Genomic DNA, 24,834 nt, shown 5'->3' on the forward strand with positions numbered 1-24,834 from the left:
CTACGACCAGCTGATTGCGGGCACTTACGCCACTGTCGGTCGTCAGCCTTCTCGCTGGGGGAAACCTGGGAAGGGTGGGACCCAAGGGACCCTTTGCGAGCGTGAGAAGCCGAAGAAGTTGCGACACTTCTCCAGCTTAGAAGTGGGAACGGACGTCCCCGACGGGTGGGATGGTGTTGCTCCTGAGGTAGGTGGCACAGGAGCAACCCGGTGGGTAGAGACCCCCACTGGCGAGGGGGCAGGAGTAGTTTTACTACTCGTCGATCCGGCCACAATTTGAGAAACAGACGGGGCTAGCACAGGTGTTGTAGCAGCAGCGTAGGAAGATGTCATTCTCACAGGATGGAGTCGGTCGTATTTCCTTTTGGCCTCAGTATAGGTTAGTCGGTCCAGGGTCTTGTATTCCATGATTTTACGCTCTTTCTGGAAAATTCGGCAGTCTGGCGAGCAAGGTGAATGGTGCTCCCCGCAGTTGACACAGATGGGAGGCGGGGCACATGGAGTATTGGGATGTGATGGGCGTCCGCAATCTCGACATGTGAGGCTGGAAGTTGCAGCGAGAAGACATATGGCCGAACTTCCAGCACTTAAAGCACCGCATCGGGGGAGGAATATAGGGCTTAACGTCACATCGGTAGACCATCACCTTGACCTTTTCCGGTAATGTATCCCCTTCAAAGGCCAAGATGAAGGCACCGGTAGCAATCTGATTTTCCTTCGGACCCCGATGAACGCGCCGGACGAAATGTACACCTCGGCACTCTAAATTGGCGCGCAGCTCTTCATCAGACTGCAAAAGAAGATCCCTATGGTAAATAACTCCCTGGACCATATTTAAACTCTTATGGGGTGTGATCGTAACGGCAACATCCCCCAACTTGTCACAAGCGAGTAACCGTCGTGACTGGGCAGAGGATGCCGTTTGTATCAGGACTGACACAGCGCATTTTTGACAAGCTCTCCATCTCCCCAAACTTGTCCTCTAAATGCTCGACGAAGAACTGAGGCTTTGTGGAGAGAAAAGACTCCCCATCAGCCCTCGTACAAACTAAGAAGCGGGGCGAAAAACTGCTACTGCCATCCTGAGACTTACGTTTCTCCCACGGTGTGGCCAGGGAGGGGAACGTTTTCGGATCGTACTTCTGAGCGTTAAACTGAGCCCGAGAACGCTTAGAGACTGCTGGCGGCTCGCCACCAGCGAGAGACGATGTACCACGCTTCATTGCGGGTCATCCGCCCTGATGCCACCTACTCCCACCAAGGGCCCTCCCCACGGGCGCCACCCTGCCACGGCAAGAGCCACCTGGCAGGATGGCCATTGCCGGGAGTCCCGATACCCCAGGAGGATAGGCATCTACTCCTTGGCATACGTGGGGAGTTAACGGCGCAGGCATCAGTAGATCGATCCCTGTGTTGTCAGGGGGCTACAACCAACAGGGTACATGGCGGCCCCACCACAACGGACTGGCTACCGTGCTGGATGTTAGGTAACATGTGGTCCATGGTCGCCGTCGGTGCAGAAAGAGGCACTGCACAGTGCAAGGTATAATCTGCACGTAGAAACAGAGTCATGCCCAAGAGATGGAGAGCGGACAGGACTGCAGTTCAACGGTGTATAAGCTGGCGAAAAGTCTGATCGTAAGATGGACACAATGCACCAAGTAAGGCGCCCTTCCCAAATCGGCTCGCTCTTCGGAAAATTTTGAGAGATGGAGGTCAAACCCAACAGGGGACCATCATATAAGCCCGAAAAGTTTGAGACTCCTTTTAGTCGCCTCTTACGACAGGCAGGAATACTACGGGCCTATTCGAACCCCCGAACCCGCAGGGGGAGGTTAGTAGGTGATGCAAAGACTTATGTGGCATACCATGAAGGGTTAAAGGATGCTACTATGTTCACAGAGTTGGCTGAGGGATTATTGCAAAGGTTTAGGAAACAAAACAGTGCCAGTTTTTTTTAGAGAAAAATTGGGGAGGATGGTGCAAAGAACAGGTGAAATGGTAAAAGAATTTTCAGACAGAATTAGGAGATCGAATGCGCACACGTATGAGTTAACGCAAGATGTAAGTGCAAATGAAGTTCTATTGAAAGAAGCAGAGAATAGAGCTTTAGACGCATTTTTGTGAGGGGTCTTGCCGGATATTTCACGCCGGATACGAATGCAAAATCCAAGTGACTTAGCAGCAGCATTGCGCTGCAGGAAGTGCATTGCATTGCAGGAAGTGGATAGCGCCACTAGAAGTCGCAATTCTTTCGTCTGTCAAAGAGTGTTACCGTTGTGGGAAGCAAGATCATTTTATGGGACAATGTCGGGAACTGCAGTGTTTCAATTGTCAGAAAACAGGGCATAAGGCACAGCAGTGTAAAGCCAAGAAATGGGTTAATGATACAGCAGTTAAAAACCTGTTAAACGAAAAAGGGAGTGTTCCTGCCATCGGGAGGCATTCCCAGTAAAAAGAGGTACTCAGAGAGTGCACGAAGAGGCGGATTGTAATTTGATGGTTTGGATAAAAGATAAGGGGCGAAGAGTTTTAGTGGATACTGGAGCGCATGTATCAGTAGTCAGTGTGGACCTGGTGCGCAAGAAAGGATTCGAAGCTCCGAGGTACAGATTGCGCGCAGTAGGTGATAAAAAATTAGATGCACTAGGGACAACACAACTCAAGTTTAAGATAGGGAATGTGTGGTTCCGGGAGCAAATGGAGGTGTTGTCAACTGTGGGACAGGGATTTTCAGCGATACTTGGGTTGGACTTTCTGATTAAACATCACACCAAAATTGACCTTTCGCAACATATGCTGGAACTCTATGGGAACTTGTTCTCAATGGGTACAGCCGTTGCAAATGTTTCAGAGTCACAAGGTGCACTGATGGCTAGGATGATACCAACTAAACTGCATATAAGTGCATTAAAGGTGATTTCGTGTCACAAAGTTCGAACAGGTACAGGGAAGTTGATCTGGGTACCGGTGGATGTCGATGCGACACAGCAGGGGTTATTCTTGGTAGAGCCACTACCGAGTAATGAGGTTTTAGATGGAAAGCATTGCTTTATTTGTAGGAGTGTATCACAGGTAACAGACATAAATGGGCAGTTTATGGTCCCGGTGAGTTTAGATAACTTTGGGTGGGATGATGTCGATCTGCCGAAGGGATTAGTAATAACCACAGTAGAGTTAATGGAGGAAGAGGACATCAATAGTTCGAGGCTAGACTATGATGTAAAGCAAACCATCAACACGTCTGCACTCTTCGTGACAAGAGTAAATCATTTGAGAGGAAATGGTCATTCGGGTATGGAAGCATTATTACTAAAGTATAAAGCATTGTTTGAAACACAGGGTATGTTACCCGCTACGCCGATAACACAGCATCGTATTCCAACAGGGAATTACGCTCTGGTGTATCGTAAGCCATACAGACTACTGAAACAATTACAACCAGTAGTAGAGCAATTAACAGAGCAACAAATGGAAGATGGGATAACCCAGCACAGTAATAGTCCTTGATCAAGTAGAGTGGTCCTAGTTCCGAAGAAGATACCGGCTGAGTCGAAAAAATTTCACTTTTATTGCGATTACAGACATTTGAATGAACAGGACAGTGGCAACTGTATATCCGATTCTGAATACCACAGAAGCGTTAGACAATCTAGGGCACTGTAAATTTTTCTCCACTATGGATTTCCGAAGTGGTTATCTCCAGATTGAAATATATGTCCAGAGGAAAGGCCAAAAACAGCATTTACGACGCATTGTGGTCACTTCGAGTATAAAATAATGCCGTTTGGACTAAAAAAACGCTCCAGCAACATTTCAGAGGTTGTTGGATGGAGTCCCTCGCGGATTGAAACCGAAAAAAATGCATGGTTTATCTGGATGACATTATAGTTTTTCAAGAGATATAGACCAACATGTGGAACAGTTAGAGGAGGTGTTTAAAAGATTAGAGGCAGTATGGCTGACATTAAGTTTGGACAAATGCCATTTTGTGCAAGCACAAGTAAATTATCTCGGGCATGATATCAGTCAGGACTGGGTACAGACAGATCCTCATGTAACTTCTGCAGTATAAGATTTTCCGGCTCCGCAAACGGTTAAACAACTGCAATCGTATATTAGTCTTGTGAGCTATTATCGAAAATTCGTACAGGGGTTCGCAGAAATAGCGAGGCCACTTACTAAGTTGCTAAGAAAAGGTGTTACCTTCCAGTGGACGTCAGTGTGCGAGAAAGCATTCCAAGAGTTGAAACGGATACTGACATCAAATCTAGTTTTGAAGTATCCAGACATTTCGAAGGGGTTTATACTACAATGTGACGCGTCTAATCACACTCTTGGGGTTGTACTTGGGCAAGAAATTGATGGCAAAGAACATCTGATTGCGTTCGTGTCTCGTCAACTTAACAAGGCGGAACAAAATTACTCCACGACGGAGAAGGAATTATTAGCAGTAATATATGGGATTTCGTACTTTTGATGTTATCTGTATGGTAGAAGGTTTAAGGTTGTGACGGATTATTCAGCTCTGAAATGGTTATTAGGTCTGAAAGACCAAGTGTGTAGGCTAGTGAGATGGGTGCTGAAACTCAATGAGTTCGCTTATGAGGTAATACACAAGCCAGGTCTGAAACATACCAATGCTGACACATTGAGCAGGAAGGTGGCAGTATTACAAGTAACAGGGGTGACTCAAGATGAGTGGAAAAGGGTGCAAGCTGTGGATAGTGAGTGCCAATTGTTCAGAAAGCAACCGCAGTTCCTAGTACAGCACGGGTTACATTGCAGGTCGGCGAAATGCAGATCGCGCGTCGTACCAGCAGTGTTAAGATTCGAAGTTTTGCGACAGGTGCATGACCATTTTCTTTCAGAACATGGCGGGAGAAGAGCTACGGATAGGCAGGTAAGTTCTGGTGAATGACACGACGTCAAGACGTGGACGAGTACGTCGGGAATTGTGTGCCATGCGCACAGTGTGTGGACTTGAGCCATCAAAAGATTCAGCTTCAAAGATTACCAGAGGCAGACAGACCTTTCCAACAAATCTGAATTGATGAATTAGGCCCATGTCACAGGAGTGCAGCAGGGAATAAGTATGCGTTAACAGCGATTGACCACTTTTCTAGGTATTTAGTCATGGTCGCATTACCAGATCAGAAAGCAAGTACGGTGGCACAAGCTTTAGTTAATAATTGGTTACTCAGGTATGCGATACCTCAGTCCTTAATCTCCGATCAAGATACTAATTTCACATCTGATCTGATAAAGCAACTGTGTAAATTACTGAAGATAAAGAAACTACGGACTAGTCCATTCCATCCGCAAGCAAACGGACGAACGGAGAGAGTGCATCGCACAATCGCTGAGATGTTGAATCACTATGTAAATAGTCAACACACCGACTGGGATGTGTACTTGCACTTCGTAACCAGTGCATACAATAGTAAGGTACATACGTCGACAGGATTGTCGCCGTACGAAGTGGTGTATGGGCGTAAGATGCCATCACCTTTTGACATGCTTTGTCCAAGGCTGGGAGTGGAGGGCGAGCATGTAAGGCAATTTGGAAAAACCATTAAGGAAGTATGGCAGAGCATTAAATGAGCTAACATGAAAGTGTTGGAACGACAAGAACAGATGGGAGGTACAACGAGGAAGATGCCACAGTACAGAGTAGGCCATTGGGTGCTACTAGCTAATCCGTATGTTCCAAAAGGGAGAACCAAGAAGTTCACAAACAAGTTCCGGGGACCATACCAGGTAGTGGAAATGACATCACCTGTCAATGTAAAATTACAATTGCCTACCAAGAAAATGGTGGTTCATGTTAGTAGAGTTAAGCCATTCCATGGGGTAGTAGATCCGTGTATATGTACTTCTCCTTCTGGCAGAAAGCAAAAAGAAGCACCAGAAGCAGACAGTAAACCGGGTATTACGTATAAGTTGCATTTGAGGGATGTGTAGTTAGCAGTAATTATTATGTGTGCATTATTTTCGTGCACGGACTAGGGTTATTTTATTGGTATTAAGGGATAGTGATGGGAGTTTTTTCCTTCTCTCTCCATTCTGTAGGTGACGCAGGATGGGGTACAAGTGGATAGTATGGGGCGTAGTCCTCTGGCAGCCGACACAAGCTGGCCAGGTACAGGATATGCCGTTGCGGTGTTGTTTGGGAAACAACCGGATGTGGTCCTCACGAGTCGGCGCTTCAGCTGGCACTCAACATCCTGCAGGTAAGGAATGAGATGTGGCAGCTACAGGAGGTGGTACTGAGTGTGGAAACGGTTGCATCTAAGAACGGAATATTACGGGACATGCAAAAAGAGTACGAGGCTTTGGATAGGTCACGTAAGGAAATGAGGGAACAACTGCGTCAAGTCGTGAGCACGATTCCAGGGAGGAGAAAGAGAGTAAAGAGGGGTTGGTTGAATGCTGGTGGGAGGTTGCTGAAAACAATTTTTGTAACAGCAGATATAAACGATATTGGGGGTTTGAACAATTCTTTAACAGTTATTCGCGACAGGGAGGAGAGCATAGGGAAGTTAGTGGATATACACACACAACAGAGATACAGGGATTAGGTACAGAGTTGTTGAATGTGACACGCGTGGTGCGTGGGATGGCTACATGGTTATGAGCATATATAGAACAAACACAGAAATTATTGAATACGGATCTGGAATAGGTACAAACACAATTGGATATAGCGGAAAGGAAGCTGGAAATGGCTACATTGCTGCAGAAACTGGTTAACAGCATTGGTGATGCACGAGTGAGGATGGATGAATTGCACGGGCACGTGAGTGTGACGTTGATGTCACCAGAAAAATTCAGACATAGTCTGAAGCAGGCAGAGGGAGAGTTTCCAGAGGGGATAGAGCACGTAGTGCCGATAATTGAAGCGAGTATGTCACTTTTTTATCATATGTCTAGGATTAAGGTAATAACGGATCTAGTTAATATGTATATAGAGATTAGATTTCCAGTAACTAGTGTGGGGAGACAGTATCACTGTTACGCAGTGCATTCTTATCTGGTCAGATGGGAGCACATGGGGAAGGGCGTACAGTTAAGGACACAGGAGGTTTTATTAATTTCTAAGGAGGAGGATACTCATGCTACTATGTCAAATTTAGAGTTGAGTAGATGTCTAATGGAATCAGTTTCCATTTGTCCATCATGGGTTGTTTTCACGGGCAAGGGATTGTGAGAGATCCAGTTATTTAGGGCAGAAACAGAAGCTTCGGAGTGTCGGAGAATACTAGTGAAGCCTACGCCACATTTTCAGCAAGGTGGGAGGCATTGGTTGTATTCGCTACGGAGAGGATATCAGACAAGTGTTATGACCATGAGAATCTGACAGCAACTACAGAGATGGAATTACGGGACACTGGTTTGCTAATCAACGGGACAAATTGTAAAATAGTAGGAGATCGTTTCAGCTTACCAGCAACAGTCACGGGAGTCACCAAGGTTACAGATACTCATCTGACGTTGTACTGGCCAGACGCATCATTCAGCATCGCTCCAGGAGAAAATTTGACGTATATTAACAACATCTTGGATGCTACGCTATTGGAAACGATAGATAAACTAGAAGATTCGGAGGAAGGTCAAACTTCAATGCAGCAATTATTAAGGCATGTGGAGGAGTACGATACCAGGTGGAAATGTAGCATAGTGACCATTGGTATTTCAGCCAGTACTTTTACTGTGTTGATTGTATTTATTGATGTGGTATATGTCTTATTAAAACGGAGGATTCAGCATGTTAATGCAAGACCGCTCCATGAGATTCCTGTAGAATGGATTACCAGTAGGGCATGAGTCGGGGCAACCTGGATGTATATAAGGAAGTAGTAGAATATAGGATAGAACTAGAGATAACGTATAAGGTAAATTCGGGGACAAATTTAATTTTTAGGAGGAGGCAGTGTTGCCGCCACATGTAGTAAGTGTTGCTTCACACAGTGGAGAATGGCAAAACTGAGGCACGCCGGTGACCGAGGCGTTGCGAAATAGGCAGGCACAAATAGCCTTGCTGATAGCAGCAGTCTACCAACAGACTGACGCAAAGACGGGCACAGACTGAGCGAAGCCTGGAGAGAGCTAAGTAAGGGGAAGTGAGACCAGCACGCTAAGTTAGGCTGCAATATACTGCGGGAGTAATAACAAAAAGCTACCACCGAGGGCAAAAAACGTCGTCCTGCAGGATAGAAATAGTGGAGCACAGGCAGCAACAGACAGAAGCCATTAGGAAGCAGTTTGGATCTGAGGACGGACGTGGTCTATGTCCGAATGTTCAATCTTCGTAGGTGACGATTCAGGAAGTCTGTTCCAGCTCGCAGGAGTCATCCGCTCGCTGCCAGATGTCAACTTCAGCTCTGAATGTTGGCCCGAGTTCAGTCGGCACCATGGCTGACTAACTACAGTGAGAACTTCCAGCAGGACCGGCTGCAGTGTGGTCTTGGTCACGGGCGCTGCCAGGGACTGACGCCTGGACTTCATGGCAACCCGGAACCACGGCGCGTGGTCCGTCCATGACGGGACCTCGCGGACATCGCGACTGACGGCTTACCAGCCGCTGGTGCAGCAGGCGTTGGCAGCTGACCTCACGACAATGCGGCTCAGAGTTCATCTCAACCACAGGGCATCCTGGCTTCAGCGGAGCACTGGTGACCTGAGGCTCCCGAGTGGGATCAGCAGCGCGCATTGTCAGAGAATCTACACAGCAGCAGTCAGGCGGAGGGATCTGCAGGGTTCGGCAGTGACGAAGAGGGAGAAATTGCAAAGAAAGTTCAATAAATAATTATAAAAATCCACGCCGCATCAGTCTTTGGCACAGCTACTGTGTCTGCTGCTAACAAGTGGTGCAGAAGTAGTAACAATTGATAGCTCAAATGTAAAAGTTGATGAGCTGTTCCCCTTTCGCCCATTGTTTGTTACCTTTACCATTCCCACTGCCTTTTTCCCCTTCAGTCTGTCTAGTTCCAATTTCGCGTAATCTAATCCAGTCTGAAGGGCACAAATCTTTACCTACTGTGCAGCGATTCTCTTGTCTTTTTTGGAGAGCCTACAGTTCCATGGGAGAGCCTCATTCAGTTCTCCCCTACGATCATTCCAGTGGAATTCCATCCCACAGTCTACACATACCACTCCCTCTTTGACTATGCTACGGCAACATTCACATTTATGACACATTGCAAGGCAGATTACACTTAAAAACAGAATTAAATCACTTAACAGGTTTCACACTACACGAATGTTCATTGTTTATGAGCAGCAAAAATTGGGCCTACCGTTTGGTGCTTAAGATGTTTTATAAAACGTAAAAAGTTAGACGTTGGATATTTGCTGCAGATCACAGCATCTCAATCATACAGTTGATTACAAAACGTATAAATGTGACGATGACCAACTAGGACAGACTAAAACTGACATGTCAAAAAACAAAGCAGAACAGAAGTTACCTTTACTGTACTGTACCATATTGTGCTGTCAGTTCATCAGATCAAAATTTTTACTTCCATACATAGTTTCTCTAATTTCCAGTACTGTTCAAAGCAAGCCATCACAGAAAAACATTTTTGTTTTTTAAAAGGTTGTTAGCATTTCCCATACTTGCATGCTGCTTTGACATGTCCATTGATATTTTGCACCCTGTAATTGTTTGCAAACTCTACCGCTTGTTGAGTTGTGCTGAGCCATTTACTCCAATAGGATATAGTGCAGACAATTGTCTGATTGTATCTGGTCATGGATGATCATCTTTTAATTGTTAAACATCTCAGACTAACACACCAACTTCAAATCACTTACTCACTCGACTACAAATTATACTGACTCTTATTGATGAGACATTGTACTGTGCTTACTCACACTGAACTGAACATTAGCTCCTAAAACAGGTGACCCCTACAGTTCCATGACTTGAGGAATGTTCAGTTTACATCACATGAATAGTTGATGTTTATAAGAGGAGAAAAGCTTTTCTTCTTACTTTAATCATAAAGGGCAATTTTACTGCAAGTTGTCCGACATTCAACATTCTCCCCATGATATCGTTACAAATCAACTAATTATTTTGATCAACATTTCAAGATTTTTCTATCCAGCCAAATAACATATTATTACAAGGTCACAAAACTGTGAGTCATATTTTACTTTAACTGTTTTTTCTTTCAGAGGTATGGCAAGACACCACAATACAAATACATAGTGCTGCACAAGTTTAAGTTTAGGTGACAAATTGAAAAGGAACAGTAACATACATGAACTGAACACAAAATTTAGGAACAATATTTATGGTGCAAGTATATCCATAAGTGCTGTTAAAGTGTGCAGCAACCAGTAAGATATGTTTTCAGCAAGTTTCAATAACTTTTGAGGGTCATTGGTGGGATAATGGAGGAATTCTAATCCAGTTTGAAATTTTTTTAAATTTATTTTTGCAGAAATTTATTCTCTGCAGGAGATACTTCATATCCATTAATTGGGCTGAACCAAATAGTATCGGTAGGGAAACATTATTTCATCAAAAATATTCCTTTCCTCAAGATTCAAAGTTTCTTAGTTTAGGTTTTAGTAACACCATCTACAGAATACACTTACTTTATTTGCAGTGTTGTTAGATCCTGGATCACGACTGCAATCCATAAGCTTGCTCAGAGTTTCAAGGGCTGCTTCATAATCCAACTGAATGGATCCAAGATCTTGTCCCTCCACATCATCTACTGATTGTGACAAAGCTGGATTGAAGTAGCCACCAGATTTGCTTCGAAGGTGGTTAATATTTGGTTCTTTGGAAAGTTTTCTATTTCTGTACCAACCACATTTCCCAGGTTTTGGTCTTGTAATTAATCTTTGTGTGCCAACTGCAGTTGCTTTGTGTGTCTCTCTCATGCTTTTCGAATGTTTTGCAAGTGGTTTCGTACACATTTTCTGAGTGACTTCCAACAAATTAGGAGCACTAGCATTTCTTTTTAAGTTAACAGTTACTGTTTCAGGAACTCTGAGTGAACTAACTGTCAATGTGTTCGATGGGTTGTATAACCTTTGGAAATTCTCAGTCTTCTGTGAAATAGTTGAATCAATATTGCACGACTTTACTCCCTTAAGAGAAAAATGTATTGTATCCATTGTCCTTTGAGGAACAATTCTCGTAACTGGGCTGTCTGATGTAAATGCAGTTTCAAAACACAGGTTTGGGGGTAACACGGTATTTAGTAGCTTCTTGGAGCTTATAATTTGCTGAAACTTGGCATCAGAAATTTTATTAGATGTTTTTTGTAATTCTCTTGCAGGGCTTCCTGTTGCTGAAATTTTGTGCACTGACTGGACTTTTAAGTTGTCTCCAGTATCTTGACACTGATATTGTAAAGAATGATTCATTGATTCCACAAACAAATATGCTTGTGTGATAATTTCATACATTGCAAATGTCGTCAGAGGCTCAGTCCAATTACAGAAATAATTCCTTACATCAGACAAAGCATCACTTGTGAATCCCGAAGGCCCTAGAAGAATAAATATAGTACGTAAATAATTTGCGTGTTTCTTAGAAAGGATATTACACATGCATATTTTAACAATAATACTTACAATGAAGAAGGCTATTAATAGCTGAGAGTATATGGTGTGGCAACTGTGGATTGGGAAGTTCATCTTGTGTGACATTTTGCAATATCCATTCATATGGTACACAGCTTGGAAAGAACTCAGCAACTGGTACTTCTGAAAGAAGTTCCTGGAGCCTGAAACATGACAACTGTTTTTAACGTTTGTTACAAGTACAGACAGAATGGCTGGCCGGTGTTTACCTACAAGAGAGAAAATACCTAACTACCAACAAATAGTAAGTACATAACAGTAATTCTATCTTTCAGAACTAAATGTTACTTCTTTAGCAAGGAAAGGGGAATAGTTGGAGAAAGCTGGGTTGGGGGTGGGGTGGGGGGGTGGGGGGGGAGACAAGCCAATCACATCCTAAGTTCCGGGTATGAAGAAACACAAATAAATGAATTTTACCACATGAGAGACAGAGTGAATGTTAACAGAGGTTAAGTGCAGGGACTGGTAGGATCAGATGGTATGGTGAAGTGTAAGTTTTTATGCAAATGGCCCTTGTAATGTAGATCTCTTCCATCATGCTGGAGAACATGCTCAGCAACTGGGTACAGGATGTTTGCAAGAAAGGTAGTTATTCTGCGTTCATTAATGCATTCAGCCAGTTCAGTGGTGGCCATTCTAAAATAATAATCCATACAGTGAACACACTTGATAAACAACACGAGTGGTCTATCATGATGTTCTACCTTTGGTGATGGGTGGGTGTATGGGGTAGGTTTTACATTGGGAACAACTGCTGGGGTAGTAGCTATTGGTAAGCATAATAGTCTGGTAGTGCTATATGGTTTCCAAGGATTTGCAGAGGTGGTGCCAATAAGCCTGAGAGACTGTTACACCACTTGTGCCATTTGGATTTTCCTCACACCAGTAGTTTCTTTAACTTCAGCGATGGGAACTCACTCCAACACACTCTTGTCTCACCAACCTCACATCCTATGATTTGTTATTATGTTTATTTTTTTATTTAATTTTCCTAAACCACCTTACATTAGAATTTAATTACTTATATTTACTTTCTTTTTAGTCTTAAATTTTCTCTCTTTTCCATCCTTTTGCTCTATTTCTTCACTTATTATTGTTTCCATCCTTCACATCTCTTACTTTTTTGAGTATGTCTTTAATCTCACTCTACCATTTTCTGTCTATATGAGCAGCTGGCACTATACTTACCAGTGTAATGTATTAACCCATAACCAAGATGACATCTTTATCCTTGCCTCAATTCATCATTACAGAAGGTAAGTTCTTCTCATCCTATGATTGTTATTATGTTAATTTTTTATTTAATTTTCCTAAAACTGTGTGGAATCATGTGAGATACTGTCTTGGAACAAGTCTCTGTGCAACTCTCAAAATTAGTATGGCGTGGCACCTACTGAAATAGTTGTATTAATGTTACTTCATGTCCTTGCATCTTCATTGATATCATTCCCACCAATCCATTCATTTTATTCCACTCAATAGCTTGTTCAAAGTACAGATGAGAATATACTGATGCATAATGATGTACCTTTTGAGTTAATGCACCCGGAAAAGCTGCACCAGACCCCTTCTGAGATATTGACAAATTGAGGATCCAAATATACTGATACCATTTTATTTAGAAGCCACAAGTAGAAATGAATACATGCAAGTTGATCTGGAAGCTTTAACTCCTGCGCAACAGAAAATTTGTAAGGATAAAATGCACGCTTTTTTTTATATAATGTTCTGATACTGTGATCTTTTAATTCCCATTTGCATCTGACTGAACTCATTACAGTTTTCTAATTATCTCTCTGCTGCTTGCAGTAAACTTGTCAACAAATGCTGAAAACAGTTTTTGGGCCAGATTTATTTTGGTCACCCTGAGTATACCCAAGAAGTAATTTTTAATTAGACTGGAAAATATGAGGTTTATGACCCTTATTTTTCATTTCTGCTAGAAGCCTAAACAAAACTGGACCTGCAGAATAGTGCACACAAAACTATACAATGATTATACAAGTGAATGTCCCATTCCCTTCAGAATTAGTGCATATTATTAATCACCTATTTCATCAGATATGTACAGGTACAACAGAATTAGAATTCCAAGACACCCAACAGCTTGCACAAAGTTTACAAGCTGACACCACAATTCTTAAGTGTGTCATTCTTTTACAGAGTACGAATACTCTCTCTATATGGACACTTGTCCCTATAATACCATGAGACAATTCAAAGTAAGTAAACTTCAGGGTTGTAGTGTCACTGACACTGGAGATTATTCCTCAGTTACACATACACCTGCGCACCTTGTGTCAGTGCTTGCCCCACACAGGTAGAAACACACATGCAGAAGCACGTTCCTTTCTCAACACATGCATATGCACATGTGCCCTACTCTAGTGATCAAGCTGCAGCTAAAGGTTAATCACACTTATGTGGCTGCTCAGTAATAAGTTTTTTTTTAATCATACAGTGTCAAGCATGCTGGGATGTGCACCAGTGAGACTGCAGCATAAACATGCCCTCTAGAGGCAGGCTGATGACTATCTAACATATCGTTAGAAGACTTTCATTACAGTTGCAAAAGATGCTACTTAAGCGATACAAATAGTATATCTGCAACTGCAGAAAATAAGAGAGATCAAAAAACAAAGAAAACAACAGGCATTTGTTATAAGGCTCACAGTAGTGAGATTCTTAACATTTAGAGTGAACTATGCAAGTACACATATTTTACTTATTTTGTGAAATGTGTAATCATAATGATGAATTATAAATATGGAAAACTGTACATGAAAAAAAAGTTAATCTTCAGTCCAACATGCTTGTAAAGGTCTTCAGTTTATATTATGAAAAAACAGATTTCTTCGCTGGCAGAGGTCGCAGACTGAAGCATCAGGAAGGACAGTGTGAAACTTGGACTTTTTTGTTGTTGCTCTGATGAATTCAATTTACTGGCTAAACTGGATGCACTGGAAGTTGAAATTTGTGAAGCTTAGAGAGGAGCATTTTCTGCAGTATAAGGATCTGCAACATACAAGGATTAGCTGGAGGATAATGAAAAAATACTCAACACTGGATGTTGGGTTTTTGGTTCAATATGCAAATCAAGAAGTAAAAAATGTACTTATGGACTGGCATTTCCAATAGAGACTGGATACATGTTCTATTAAATTTCTCATTTTCTTACAAATATATTTTCCAAAGGACGTAAGGAAACTTTGATGCCCTGTGTGCAGGAGGGTAAAGGCCTTATTTGCAGGTTCTACATCATCAGTCACTCTGACCCTGTGTTTTACACAGCTCTGAGAATTTGTAGTGGTGTGTTTCATCATGTCTTCTCCAAGACTAAACCATGAATTACTGCTATCCAACATCATCTACCTCTACTACATGATACAATTGACACTGAAGGAAAACACAAGAAGAGAAGCTGTACAAGTGGCAACTAGACTAGTTATGAAATTTCAGATTTTTGTTACCAGGGGCAAACACTGATGTTTCAAGTTCCAGTTAAAGGTCTCTACTTCAGAGAAATCTAACATAATCCAAGAAGTTTGCCAAGCTAAGGTGAAAGTATTTTAATTTCTCTCTAAACTAACAACACCTAAAAGTGTCATCACAACACAAATCAATGGTGCACTACCTTCACAATCCTACTTGAAGTATGAAAATTATACATTAGTCCTAACTGGAACTTTTGTACATTGTCATATCATAACCAGAATCTAGTCCAAATCCAAAGGCAGGTCATCAATGAAGTACAACACTTAGCAATGGCAGCACATTTATTATGAACACAACATTCAGCCAGAAAATAATTAGACTCCTGGGCACAATTTACAACTATTCAAATATTGAATACTCCACTACAAATGTAAGATGTAGTTCCCAGATTTTGTTGAAGGAAGGGCCAGCAACTTAAATTTGACAATTCTTTATTTAAATTTCTCTCACAACTGCATATAATTTATACTGGTGACTAGTTTTGAATGTAGGCATTCATTTTCAAACTAGACCTGCACGAAAAGTGCTTATCAAAGCAAAATTCCACAGATACTTGGGTAATCTTGACACAACACATAGGCATACAACAGATACAGGGGTGATCTTATTACATGATACATCAAGCTGATGAAACTGCACTACAGTAGATGATCCCCAGTGTTGATACAGCACTTTATTGTGGACCGCTTGGTCTGTCTTCTCTCCACACCAGATTTGAAAGCACCCAAAAATTGGCGCAGACTGGTTTACTCTCTCCCATGTTGTTCCTCAATCAGGACATATCCTCCTCCCCCCTCTTGTCTGTGGTGGTAATGAAGCAACATTCGTTGTAGACTACATTAAACTGCCCTTACTAGACTGGTTCAGCTGTCCCTGCAGACTTAACTTTTGATGAGTTGTGGCTGCTCATGGCAACTAGTGATCCAAAGTTGTCCTTGACCACCTACAGTGCTTATGATCACCACTAGCATGCTAATTTCCTTTGTGAGCCTGAGAGCTCCTCACAAATGACAAAAGCTTTGCAGTTTAGAGCATCTAGATTGATAAATAACTTGTATAGTTGATGAGGGCAAGAGAATGTCTTCAATGGCAAACAACAGTCCAGAGAAATCTGTTTTGTGTAATTATTGAAATAGCTTGGTCAGTCTGGAGCTCTGATCTTTCACAGTCTATGACTGGTTGAGATGCCTGCAACAAGTCTCATTCGAGAATAACACTATACCATATTCTGACAAAACAACCAATTAAAAGGCCTGTGTTCAGTCATTGATAGTTATTCTTGCAATATATGCTCCTGTTGGCTGGACATAATTTCCATCCGTGACTTTCAGCATAAACAATTTTGTATCACAGTACACAGTCTTCTCTAGCCAAATGGTTGACTCGGAACGCAGAGAAAGACAAATCAGCACACAGCCCCCGACAGGTGACACATATGTGAGCATCCTGTCTAAGGGCAGAGTGGTCATAAATAGCAATATCACAAAGTAATATTGATCAGTGGCCTTGAGGCTGCTCATTTATGTCACTACAAATTAAAATGCGGCCAAGGGAGGCCTGTTTAATAAAATGATGGGCCCTGTTAATGGATATCAGACCGAGCATAAAAACACTAAATGCCCCCAAGCAACAAATGATGTTCCTGGCTGGTGGGAGATGTAAAAAACATAATACCACCCTATTCGTGGTTTTAGAGTGTCAGTGTAAATGATGGTAATACCCTGATATTACTGTCTAACTGAGAGGATCATATGCCGAAAGGTCATTGGAGCAACTGAAACTAGGACCTTGAAATACATCAATCCTAATCCTCATCTTGGTATTAACCAAGACAGGGTGTGAAGGCAAAAGACAGCACTTCTACAGAGATTAGTCATAGATCCCGGTCTTGAGGCAGACTCCAACTAGAAATTCCACCCAAGGGCAGCTGTCATGAGGTTGATGCCCCTTGTGTGCAAAAAGGTGATAAGTTGGATGGTTAGGAAATTATTGGATGGTGATGGCATAAGTGTGCGAGAGTGGGTACTATTAGAGCTGAAGAGGGAAGATCCGCACTTTGGCGAGGAGACTGTGAGACTACTTTGAAAGGTGCCAGTGGCCAGTCTCACTCCATGGTGACAGACTGGATCCAACAATTTCAAATTTTACAGTACCACTGAACCAGAAACCTGGCAAATAGTCCAATCACAACGAGTCCACAGTCTGCCTAATACAGAGGAGAATAGCACAATCCACACCCCAAGACGTATGGGCAATGTTTGTTTGTTTGTTTGGTTTTAGGGCAAAAAACAACTAGTCATACGTGCCCGTGTCAAAACTGTAGAACACGAAGACAACTAAAAACAGGGATGTGGAGGAAGGTCTACAAAATATTCCATAGAGAAATGGAGGTCCAGAACTAAAAATTAAATAGGCATTCCGTCAGGAAATGGCGGAAAGTCAGAAGTTGAACACAATGCGCACAAATCGTCTACGAAAAGGGAGTCAGAGAGGCCCGGCAGGAGGCAGGCCATTATAGGGTTAATGGTGATAGCAAAGAGGACAACATTCAGGATGGAACCCTGAGGCACACTGTTTTCCTGAATGACAAGGCAGAACATACATTGAAAAATCGGTCTTTTAAAAATTCCTGAAGGAAACAGGGCACGCAGCCACTGAAACCCTATGCGTAGAAAGTACGGTATTGTAGATTTTCTCCAAATCGAAAAACATGGCTAGTCTGGAATTTCCAAAGAAAATCATTCATAACATGGGTGGACAAAGTGACAAGACAGTCAACTGCAAAATTGAGTGCTCAAAATCCGTATTGTGCTGTGGTCAGTAAATTGCGAGACTTGCCCCACCATACCAGCTGTGCAATAATCATATGTTCCATCATCTAGCAAACACACCTGGTGAGAGAAATGGGGCAGTAGCTAGAAGGAAGGTGTTTGTCCTTACCGGGCTTAGGGATGGGTATGACAGTGGCTTCACACCAGCATTTGGGGAACGTGCCCTCTGTCCAGATGCAGTTGTATGTATTAAGCAGAAAGTGTTTGCCTGCAAGAGAAAGGCGATGCAACATCTTAATGTTAACAGTGTCTGGCCCTGGGATGGAGGACCGGGATGAAGTGAAAGCACGATCTAGTTCCCTCGTAGTAAAGGTGGCATTGTAGCACTCACAATTCGGAGATGAGAAAGGTATTGCCCAAGCCTCTTCTCCTCATTTCTGATGGAGGAAGGCAGGGTGATAGTGGGAGGAGCTCGAAACCACCTCAAAATGGTGGCCCAAGGGGTTGGAGATAACAATAGGGTCCACGATGACATCTCTGCTACTGTCAGGCCGGAAACTGGGGAATGGCTCTTGGTCCCGGGAAGTTGTCAGAGGTTGGCCCACACAACGAAAGAGGAGCTGTGCATTGCAGCATGCCTCAGTCCACCAAGGGACAGGTGCATGGCATGCTAAAGAGGAAGTGCGGGGAAGCAATGTTCTGCGGTAGTAAGGATAACATTTGCAAGATATTGCACCCGGTCATCACAACTGGGGAAATGATGTTCGTCGAAGGTCGCCAGAGAGGAGTAAGGCCTCCAGTTGGCCTTAGTATGCTGCCATTTGGGTGTGCACATAGATGGGGTAGGCATGGGAAATGGTCACTCGTGTGTGTGTCAGGGAGAACGGGCCACTCGAGACGATGTGTAAGTTGGGCAGTGCAGAAGGATAGGTCCAAAAAGGAATAGGTGTGTGTGGAGTCGGAGTCTGAAAGGAATGTGGGTGTTCCTGTGTTAAGGTAGAAGAGGTGAGGGTGACAGAGGAGGTCAGCGAAGAGGGCACTCTCTCAGACAGGTTCTGGGAGAACCATAAAGGGGATGGTGCATATTAATGTCACCGAGCAGGAGAAAGAGGTGAGGTAGTTGCCCAATAAGCTGGAGGAAGTCTGCCCCGGTGACATCAAATGATGGAGGGATGTAAATGGCACAAAGGGAAAAGGTCAAGTAATGAAGCAAAAGGCGAACTGCAACAGCTTGAAGGCAGGTAGTCAAGAAGATGGGTTGACTATGAACGTCATCTCGTATGAGCACCACGGCTCCCTGACGAGATGTAATGCTGACCTCAGGGAGAAGGTCAAAACAGACCAGGAAGAAATGCAAGAGCTCTAAGCGGTCATGAGGATGCAATTTTGTTTCCTGAAGGCAGAAAACAAGTAGATGCTGTGATGCTAAAAGCAGCTGTAAATCCTCTCTGTTGGGCTGGAGGCTGCGAACGTTCCATTGGAGGAGAGTCATGACGAGGAAAAAGTGAAGGGGTATCACCCCAGTGACTGCCGAGTGAAAGCCTGTGAAGACTTGCTGCTACAGGGCATAGAGGCAGAAGGATCCTCCTCCAGGAGGTCTGCAAAAGCATCAGCATTCACTTGCTGTCAGTCTGTGGAGTCCAGGACTGAAAAGATATTGGTGATGAGCACCAGCAACATGGAGATCGGCCTGGCGAGGGTATCACATGTGACACTGTTGAAGAGGATCTCTGAGTCAGCGAAGGAGAAGACCGTTTGATTTACTTGTTCAAGCCTTTCCGGTTCATAGAGGAAGACACACAGATGTTGGTTGGCTGGAGGGATGTAGGATGTCTTCACGGGAGTATTCCTTCTGTCCTTTCCAGCCTGCCGGTTTTCTACCTGGTGACCTCGCCCCCATGAGGTGAAAGTGTAGTGGCATGTTGCACAGCTGGAGGAGAAGATGAGGATACCAACAGGACACTGGGCGATTTCACAACCGTGGTGGTAAATTTGAGGTCGCATGTCTGCATGGCCATGTCCTCCGTGGAGTGACATGTAGCAAGAACAGTACTGTAGGTGCCAGATGGTAGACTGCAGGGTTTCCGACCAGCCAAAAACTTGCGAGTGACTCGGTAAGGCAGTTATTACTTCATTCAGATGTCTTGGGCAGCCCACTCATCGAGATACATGGGAAAATCACAGGAGGCGGCGGCATGGTCACCACTGCAATTGGTGCAGTGAGGTGAAGGAGGTGGGCAATCGCCCTTGTGAGCACCCCTACCACATGTTACACACTTGGGTGGGTGTCGACAGGACTGAAGTATCGTTGTAACGATGACACTGGTGGCAGCAAATTGGGTTTAGAATATATGGCCTGACTGTGATAATTTCATAACCTGCTTATCTATGACGGAGGAACCACTCTATCAAAGGTGAGAAAGAGTGCGTGTCAGCACTAAGGAAGCATTTACTTTCTTCATCATTTGATGGATGGCAATGACACCCTGATCAGAGAGTATGTTTGAATTACAGCCTCGGTCAGCCTGTCGAGCAGCCTAGTGTAACTAACACCACAGGAAGAATTCAGCGTTTGATGGGCCTCGACATGAACAAGATAGCCATGGAGGAGCGAAGCTGCAAGCAGTTGTGCTTGAGAATCAGAAATAGCCTCCAAAAAGCAAAGTGCCATTGCGTGAACGATAGCAGGATTTCACAGAGCCAGGAATTGCATCAACACTTTTTTGAATAATAAGCAGATTTACTCTAGGTGAAGGACTGACCCTTCAGTAAAGGAAACCATGGGGAACCTTGGTGCAGCTGGGAGGGCCTTTGAATCATTAACCTCTTTCCGTTTATGTTTCACAGTCTTTGACTGTGAATATGATTGGCTCGTTGTGAGAAAATCCCCCATGGTTGCATGCGTCTCCGACGGCGTGCTCCTTCCAACTGGAGGCCCCCTTCAGAAGGAGGCGCACCTGCCTTACGGGATTGTTCACACCTCAGGTCACACCTACTGAACACCTCACAGAGGCACCAATCGGCAATTTGGGAAGGTAGCAGCTCAGGCAGTCACCCCTCCCTGGTTGGTTGGCATAAAAGAGGGGGGCACGGACCATAGGTCATCGGTCCCTTGTTCCGAATAAAACAATGCCACAAGGGGCAGAATAAAACAAGCGAGACTGACAACACAAAATGGAGAGAAAGGAAAAACCACAAAAACGGCGGAAGGGCAACAAACACTTAATTGGACAAAAGGGGAGAAGAAAACTTCAGAAATGCAAGAAACAGCTAGAAGAGATTGAAATGACAAAACAGATTATCGTGGCTGGCTGACCATGAGAAAAAGGAGAAACCAGCCACTCTGCAACAAATTAAAACCTCCACCCTAAAAGCACTATGGTGGAGGATACACATGGACAAAGGACATGTGCTAAAACTTAGATCCAAATGATAAAACCCACACTCACAAATAAAACATAAAACTTAATCAGCTGATGATGTGTTGTCAGATATAATTAGTAGCAACAAGTCCAGTAACTGAAGATTTCGTTGCAGGACACTCAAAGTGGGACAGTGCAGCAGAATATGGGCAACTGTCAACCGGGCGCCGCTTCAAAAGAGGCTGGTCGACACGGTGCAGGAGGTAGTTGTGGGTCGTCCAAGTGTGGCCAATGCGGAGCCAACACAAAACCAAGAGCTCTGCGAGAGACCTGCCACACATTGGTAGTCTCCTTAATGGCACACAGTTTGTTGTGCATATTGAGACTATGCCATGTCATCTCCGAAAGCCCAAAAACCTGGTCGCATAAAAACGAATGCAGGTCTGTTATTAGAATGCTGATCTCCATAAGTGGTTTCTGTGTAGCCTGTTTGGCCAGCCTGTCAACAAGTTCATTGCCTGGGATTCTGACATCTCCTAAGGGCCACACAAACATTACTGAACAACTGGGCCATTCCAGGGCACATATGGACTCCTGGATGGTCGCTACCGAAGGATGACGAGGGTAGCACTGGTTGATAGCTTGTAGGCTGCTCAAGGTGTCAGTACACAGAAGAAACGACTCCCCAGGGCATGAACGCATGTGCTCAAGAGCACGAGATATAGCCACCAGCTCTGCAGTGAAAACACTGCAGCCATTGGGCAAGATATGCTGTTCAATATGTCCTCCATGGACATATGCGAAGCTGATGTGACCATCAATCATGGAGCTGTTGGTGTAAACCACTTCGTGGCCTCAGTACGTGTCTAGAATCGAGAGGAAGTGACAGCAGAGTGCCGCGGGGTGAACGGAGTCCTTGGGAGCATGTGAAAGGTCCAGGCAAAGCCGTGGCCTAGGTATACACAAATGGACGTCGAGTATGGGTGGTAATGGCAAGGACTCCACTTCAGACAGAAGAGATTGACTTGGACCGCCGATGCGGGAGATGAACTGCCATGGGTGGGAAAAGGAAACAGTAATTCGGAAGCGCAGGAGAACTATGAACGTGTGCAACATAACTGGCAAGCAGTTGCGCTTGCCTGACATGCAATGGAGTGACTCCAGCCTCCGCCAGGAGGGACTCGTCCTAAAAGCTTCCATCGCTAGTCGAACGCCGCAGTGGTACACTGGGGTGAGTACACGCAATGCTGATGGTGCTGCCAAAGCATAAACCAGACTCCCACAGCTTGGCAGGATTGAGCAAGGGCTCTGTAGAGCTGCAGCAGCGTAGAGCGATCTGCACCCCAGTTGGTGTTGCTCAGGCAGCGGAGGGCATTGAGGTGCTGCCAGCACTCTCACTTAAGCTGACAAAGGTAAGGAAGCCACGTCACTCTGGCATCGAAAACCAGTCCTAAGAATTGATATATCACCACTGCAGTGATTAGACCATCATTAAGGTAAAGTTCTGGTTCCCAATTGACGGTACGAAGCCAACAGACGTGCATAACACACGACTTTGCTGCCAAAAACGAAGCTGTGGGCTACAGCCCATGACTGTGCCTTGTGTATGGCTCCCTGTAGGCGCCACTCAGCAACACCAGTACTGGTGGATCAGTACGAAGTGCAGTAATCTGCATACAGAGAGGGTCGTATAATATAGCAAGGATATGATGTGTCAGACGCTTTTCGTAAATCAAAAGTGACGGCAACAAAGTGTTGGTGTCCGGAAAAAGCTGTTTGGATGGCAGATTCGAGGGACACAAGATTATTAGTGGTAAAGTGACCCAGGTGGAAACTGCCCTGGCACGGAGCCAGTAGGCCATGTGACTCCAGGACCCAACCCAACTGCCTACACACCATACATTTCAGCAGCGTTCGTAAGGCTAATGGGCTGATAGCTATCCACATCAAGTGGGTTTTTGCCGGGTTTGAGCACTGGTATGATGATGCTCTCACAGCAATGTGATGGAAAGATGCCATCACACCACATCTGGTTGAAGATCATGAGGAGATATCGTTTGTACTCATACGAGAGATGTTTAATCATCTGACTGTGAATCAGATCTGGCCCAGTAGCTGTGTCGGGGCAATGTGCAAGGGCACTGAGTAGCTTCCTCTCTGTGAAAGGGGTGTTACAGGGTTCACTGAGGCGTACAGTGAACGAGAGGGCTTTTCCTTTCATCCGCTGTTTGAGTGTGCGAAAGGCTGGGGGTAATTTTCCAACGCAGAGACGTGAGCATAGTGCTAGGGAACCGCATTTGCGTCGGATGATAACACGCCATTTACGTTAACGCCGGGAACATCTCTTTGGGTCTGGAACCCAAAGCCTCATTTGACCTTTGCCCAGACTTGGGAAGGTGACATATGGCACCCAATGGTTGAGAAGTATCTCTCCCTACACTCCTGTTTCCGTCGTTTGATAAGCTGGCAATAGCTGGCACAGAGCCGTCTAAAGGCTATGAGGTGCTCCAAGTAAGGGTGCCACTGTAGAGCTCGCCAACACTTCTTAATCGCCTCAGCAGCTTCTGGTGACCACCAAGGTACTGTCTTTCCCCGGGGGCACCCTGAAGAACGAGGGATCGCGTTTTCTGCCGCAGAAACAATCATTGTAGTTACCTGCTGAACCACAGCATTGATGTTACCATGTGGGAAAGAGTCAACAGTGACAGTAGAGGTGAAGGCTTCTCAATCTGCCTCGTTTAAAGCCCATCTGGGCAGGCGTCCGTGGGCCTGATGCCAGGGCAGTGACAGGAAGATGAGGAAGTGGTCACTACCACACATGTCATCATGTGCTCTCCAGTGGATAGATGGGAAAAGGCCAGGACCACAAACTGAAAAATCAATGGCCTAATATGTGCCATGTGCCACACTGAAATGTGGGGGGCACCTGTATTTAAGAGCCAGAGGTTGAATTGTGATAGTAAATTTTCGACATCTCTGCCTTGGTCACGAAGCATGGTGCCACCCCACAGGGGGTTATGAGTGTTAAAATCTCCCAGAAGTAGGAAAGGTTTAGGGAGTTGATCAATCAGTGCAACCAATGCGTTTAGGGGTACTGCAGCATGTGGAGCAAAATACACGTTTCAGGACATAGACACAAACTCCACCTGATACACTATTATGGTCACTATGGTGCTTGTAATATCCCCTACAGCAAAGGAGGGCAGGGGTCCGCATTTCTGGGAACCAGGTTTCCTGAAGGGCAATGCAGAAACCAAGTGTGAAGCTTAAGAGTTGCCATAGCTCAGCCAAGTGGTGGAAAAAACCACTACAATTCCACTGGAGGATGATGTTATCGTGAGGTGGGGAAGGCTTGAAACGCACAAGGAGGCAGGTTATGCTTCAGGGTCACCCGCTGCCACCGATTGAGTACTTATAGGCATTTCTATGGTGGATGAGGCATCAGTGAGATCCAGGTCCACAGGGGACGCTAAGATCACCACATCCTCAGATGCAGAATTGATAGGGAATGGTTGTGTTGGGGCCACCAGAGGGTCCTGTTTCTTAGCAGACTACTTCTTAGTTTGCTTGCTCTCTCACTTCTCTTTAGGGGCTTG

The 24,834-nt window shown here is 44.4% G+C and overlaps 1 protein-coding gene across 1 annotated transcript in view; it reads right to left on the reverse strand.

Moving 5' to 3' along the window:
• The window catches only part of LOC126298731 (DEP domain-containing protein 1A-like), a 108,684-nt gene that overhangs the window by 23,614 nt on the left and 60,236 nt on the right, over nucleotides 1-24,834 (reverse strand). The window contains exons 4-5 of the mRNA XM_049990171.1: nucleotides 11,602-11,753; nucleotides 10,612-11,516 (exon numbers count right to left, since the gene is read on the reverse strand). Coding sequence (XP_049846128.1) covers nucleotides 10,612-11,516; nucleotides 11,602-11,753 — 1,057 coding nt within the window. The remainder of the gene's footprint in view (nucleotides 1-10,611; nucleotides 11,517-11,601; nucleotides 11,754-24,834) is intronic.

The sequence above is a fragment of the Schistocerca gregaria genome, chromosome X (assembly GCF_023897955.1).
Source record: "Schistocerca gregaria isolate iqSchGreg1 chromosome X, iqSchGreg1.2, whole genome shotgun sequence".
Classification (NCBI taxonomy): Eukaryota; Metazoa; Arthropoda; class Insecta; order Orthoptera; family Acrididae; genus Schistocerca; species Schistocerca gregaria.